At 54.4% G+C, this 4,998-nt stretch overlaps 1 protein-coding gene across 1 annotated transcript in view; it reads right to left on the bottom strand.

Moving 5' to 3' along the window:
• The window catches only part of COL22A1 (collagen type XXII alpha 1 chain), a 57,529-nt gene extending 52,767 nt beyond the window's left edge, over positions 1-4,762 (bottom strand). The window contains exons 1-2 of the mRNA XM_045286927.1: positions 4,739-4,762; positions 4,565-4,579 (exon numbers count right to left, since the gene is read on the bottom strand). Of these exons, the coding sequence (XP_045142862.1) occupies positions 4,565-4,579; positions 4,739-4,762 (39 nt within the window). The remainder of the gene's footprint in view (positions 1-4,564; positions 4,580-4,738) is intronic.
• Between the last annotated feature and the right edge of the window lie 236 nt (positions 4,763-4,998).

Below are 4,998 nucleotides of genomic sequence, written 5' to 3'. Positions count from 1 at the left end.
CTTTCCTCTTGGGTACAATGACGCTTATAACACCTACCTGGCAGGCTGTCCAACACACCTGTAATGCCCCACCCTCCATGAGATCCAGGGCCACAAACTCACCCGTCTGCTGGGAGAGCTCCTTGTGGCCATGTGGCTAGACTGAGGGGCCCATTGGCTGGTCACCCACAGCCCAGGAGCTGCTGGGAAGATGTGTCCCAGGCCTGGCTGGTAGTCGCACTTTATTGACTTTAAGTCAAGGACATGGTCCTGGAGTGGGTGGGGCAGCCTGGGAGAGGGGGGTGTCTTTGCTTGCCTGGACTCAGACCAGTGACAATCCCTGCACAAGCATGCGACCTTGAGAAGGTCATTGAACCTCTGAGCCCCTTGTTCATTTGTAAAATGTGGAGGGGGTCGTTTCCACATCCCAAAGTCAACGTGGGACCTGGCGAGTTGGCTGAGCGACACTCTGTGGTGGGTGGATCCGGGGACCACCCTTAGCTGATGTCGCAGATAGCTCTGCGGCTATCACAGACAGACCCAGAGGAGGGGGCTCTGGCCCACAGACACGCATTTTCTTCTTCACATTCTGGGGGCTGGCGGTCCACATGCAGGGCGCTGGCTCTCCATCTTCAGGCTCTGGGAGAAGACTCCCCGGCGATCTTCACATGGTGTGGTGTCTGTCCTCTCCCACCTCTGCTTGCTGCCCTATTATAACCCGCTGCTCTCTTTCTATCTCCAAGGTGTTTGGCTTAAAACACACCCTATACTGATAGGACACAGCCGAGCAACCATCGTGAAGATGGCGAGGGAGTGGGCAGTGTTTCGTTCTGTTATGTAGGGGGACTCAATTCCACAGTGCCGAACAACACTGGTAGGGCCCCGAAACATAACAGGGAAGCTCATTCCTGAAGGAGTCAGAGCCCAGGTGTGTCCTTGCGGTGATCAGAAACCACAGAGGCTGTTCGAACACACCGTGGCCCTCTGCACAATGGCACGCTGAGGTGCTGTCACTGGGCACTCACACATGGTGATGAGTATGAGGGTGATGCCCGGCCAGGTAGGTACAGGTAAAAGGTGTGGGGGCATCCATGATTCAGTCTATGTCCCTGAAGTGTCAACACTGTCCTCCACATTTATATGCTCCCTCCCCCAACCTCCCCCCACCTCGCCACTCACATTGACCATTGTCCTGCCCCTTCATCAGGTTGGGAATAAGTGAATGCCCGCTGTGGCAGTTACCGTATATCATCTCCTGTCAACCTGAGAAGGGGTGGAGTCTAGCCGGTCAATCAGGTGGCAGCTTGATGACTTCATTTGGAGGCACAATGGAGATAAATAGCTCACTGGAGGCCAGACACACTCTCCCTGCAAGACGCTGAGATGCTCCCATCACCACTGGATCCACAAGACTTCTCACCCACTGGCCTGCAATCTTCCTGCACTCAGCATCATTGCATGGCTGCATGAGTCTGAAGAGGAGTTTATGGACTAGTATCAACATATGGGGTAATAATGGATTTATGGACTTGATCTGGACTAGGCTGGGATGTTTTCTTAATATGCAATTGCTCTTTGATAGAAAGTTCTCTCTTATATACACCTATAGATCTCCCTACATTTGTTTTTCTAGTCTACCCAGACTAACACCCCCACAGCCTCCCAGGATGCCAGCTTCAGGCAGAGGTTGGAAGGATGGGATGGGATCACGGATCTGAGACACTGCAGTGGTCCCACATGAGGAACGGGGGAATGGCAATGTCGGCGACATCACTCAGTTCACAGATGTCATTTCCAAGCTCAGCATCTCCTTTTCTTGTGCGGATCCAATATGCCCCCAGGGTGCGAGGGTGGTCTTTGGAACGGCCAGTGAGGAGCGTCCAGCCAGTGCCTGCTTGAGGAAATGGAAAGGCCAGCCGCCCTCCCAGAAGGAGTCTGAAGTCTGGGAGGCACAGTCCACCTCCGCCCGGCTCCATGGAATTCCAGCAGGAAGGGACAGGCAGACATGGCTGGGGCCGGTGGGGGCGGGGGGCACATAGCGTTAGAAGCTCTGTGGAAGAGAGAACCCAGACAGAGGGGGTGGTGCCAGCTCACCCCACAAGAATGTCAAGGCAGGCGTCCAGTCCCATCACACCAGACCCTTAGAAAGTGCAGATACAAGACTCCTGCAACTGGAGGCAGAAGTGGATGGGGACCAAGAGGAGCAGAAAGAAGCAGGGCTCTGGGGGACTCTCAGCTCTCCGCAGCCTCCCACACTTAGGAAAGCAGGCCACAGGTAGCCACACCTAGAACCATCCATGCAGCTCCGCTGGCATGGCATGCTAAGGAAAAGTCCGTGAGCAGGCCAGATCTTGGGAGCTTGACTGCCTGAGTTCAAATCCCAGTTCCTCCCCTGACCACCTGTGTAAAATCAGTCAAATTCCTTAACCTCTCTGTGACTCCGTTCGCTTACATCCGTTAACTTATTTCTGGGGTTGTTACGAGGACACAAACTCAAGTCAATTCTAACTCTGAGTGACATGATAGGACAGAGTGGAGCTTCTCCAGTGGGTTTTCAAGACAGCAAACCTTTGCAGGAGTAGAAAGTATCATCTTTATCCCTCAAAGGAGAAGGTGGTTTCTAACTGCTAACCTTGCTGTTATCAGCCCAATAGGTCGCCCACTACTTCCTAGTGCTCATTATGAGAAATAAAGAAGCTAGATTTGGAAACAACTCAGGACAATCCCCACCTCACACCAAGTGCTCTATACGCGGTAGAACTACGTGCATTCAACAGCAGGCTCTCTCTTTAGCTGGAGAAAAGGGAGCTTGATTTTGGAGCCCCTGTACTCCCCAGTGGCCATCCATGAACACAAAAAGACCCTCAGCATCTTCCTAGGAGGGGATACAGGTCAGTGGCAGCCCAAGACGCAGTTGGGACACAAACTAAGGACAAGGGGATTTAGATTTGGCAGACAACAGCAATACAGCATGATGCTTTCCGCTTAAACCAACAGACTGCATTGACATCTTGGGATGTACGTTTGGTTTGCCTCCTGGGCCGTGTGCTGCCCATGGGCTATTCTACCTTCCTGGGGCCCAAAGGCTAAAGCACACCGGAGGTCAGTAAAGAAAGGGCTTCAGAGCATCCTTCCAGGGAAATGGAAACCTGTGAGGAGAAGTAACTGCCTTTGACAGCACCCCGGTTGTCACCTAAGACTGCCATTCACGAGGACCTCAAGTGGGTAGCTTTAAAGAACACGGTTGCATTCACTCTCACAGTTGGGAGACCAGGAGTTTGACGGGAAGGCATCCCAAGACCAGGATCCCTCGATGCCAGCTCTAGGAAAGAGCCTTCCTTCTACTGTGACTCTGGGTGCCATCAAGTCTGCCCCGACTCATAGCAACCTCATGGGCAACAGAACCAGACACAGCCCGGTTCTGCGCCATGCTCACAATCGCGTCCCATCCATCACGTCCAGAGTCCTCTTGCTCACTGACCCTCCGCTCCCCCAAGCATAACGTTCTTCTCCAGGAACTGGTCCCTCCTGACAACATGGCCAAAGGCTGCTGCCATAAAGTCTTGACTTCTGCACTTCCGAGGAGAATTCTGGCTGGATGGCTTTTTGTTTGTTTGTTTGTTCTATGGCCATGTGTGATAGATCCAATGTTCTTCACCAAACCATCCTTCAGAGGCACCAATCCTCCCCCAATCGTCCTCACTCCTTGCCTGGATTCACAAGGTCTTCCTCGGTGCTTCTTGGCTTGTGTCTGTCTGTCTTCCCTGTGGGTGAGCATCTACTCTATTCTTTTTATAGGAGGGTCCATGTGAAGGGGTTAAGATTAAGAACCCCAACCTCCGCCACTCTGATGTGGTGACATGAAAATAACAAAGAAAACCCCTATTCCCAAACAGGGTGCCATGATTTACCAGTTTGGGGTTAGGGCCTCCATATTTATTTGGGGGGAGGGGCACACTATTCAACCCCTAGCAGTGTGTGCCAGGCACCGGTCCAAATCTCTCAGCTGCTGTTTCAAAGGCTCCTTCCATCCATCACTCATGGGAGGCATTTGGTTCCCCACTTTTCAGACCAGGAGAGCAAGACTCGGGAAGGCCAGCCCACGGACTCAGGGTCCACAGCAAGAAAGGGACGGGCAGAGGCTAGGCTCGAGTCCAGGGCGCTCTGCTCTGAGCCAGCTGGGGGAATCACATGCCAGCAGACCTGGTGCCACCTCCCTGGAGAGCCCCAAGGTCCCAGAGGGCCGGGTGAGGTCTTCTCTGTCCTTCTCACCTGCCCCTGACCTGCCCCTCTGTCCTCAGACCCTTCGCACGGTGCGTCCTGAGCCACAGAAGACGTGGAGGGCTATGCTGTCCTTAACCACAGGTGCCCTCACCTGATGATGCCCTCACCTCGAGATGCCCTTACCTGGGGGATTCTCTGACGTGGGGGAGTTGGGTGGGTGGAGGGGACAGTTCCCTGACCTGGGGAATTTTCTCATCTGGGAATGCCCTCGCCTGATGAATGAGTGTCGTTACCTCATCTGGGGGATGTCCTCACCTGGAATGTTCTCACCTGGGAATACTCATCTGAGGAATGCCCTCACCTGGAAGCCGCTCACCTGGGGGCGGGGGCGGGAGGGGGGGGAGCGGGTGCTCACCTGGGGAGTATGGGGAGTACCCTTCACCTGAAGGCTGTTCACCTGTAGGGGGAGGGCCTGCTCACCTGGGGCGTACCCGTCACCTGAAGCCTGTTCACCTGTGGGGCGGGGTGTGCTCACCTGGGGGATGCCATACTGGTCCATGACTTGCCAGATGTACCAGTCTTCTTTCCGAGATGTTTTCCGGAAACGGAAGGTGGTGACAAAGGCGTACTCATCCGGCAAGCCCTGGGGGAACACGTCCCTGGGAGGAGAGGAGAAGGCAGCCCAGGCTCAGCAGGACACAGGGGCCGTGAAGGGGACTAGTCGGCAAGCCCACCCACCCCCCAGGGCCTCCCAGAGCTCCAGGGAAAATCCATGATCTTTTCATCCCATGTCCC

Source organism: Echinops telfairi, unplaced genomic scaffold (assembly GCF_000313985.2).
Source record: "Echinops telfairi isolate 266 unplaced genomic scaffold, ASM31398v2 ScPeMD7_1;HRSCAF=3_0, whole genome shotgun sequence".
In the NCBI taxonomy this organism is placed as follows: Eukaryota; Metazoa; Chordata; class Mammalia; order Afrosoricida; family Tenrecidae; genus Echinops; species Echinops telfairi.
This window is presented reverse-complemented; position numbering and strand designations above follow the sequence as displayed.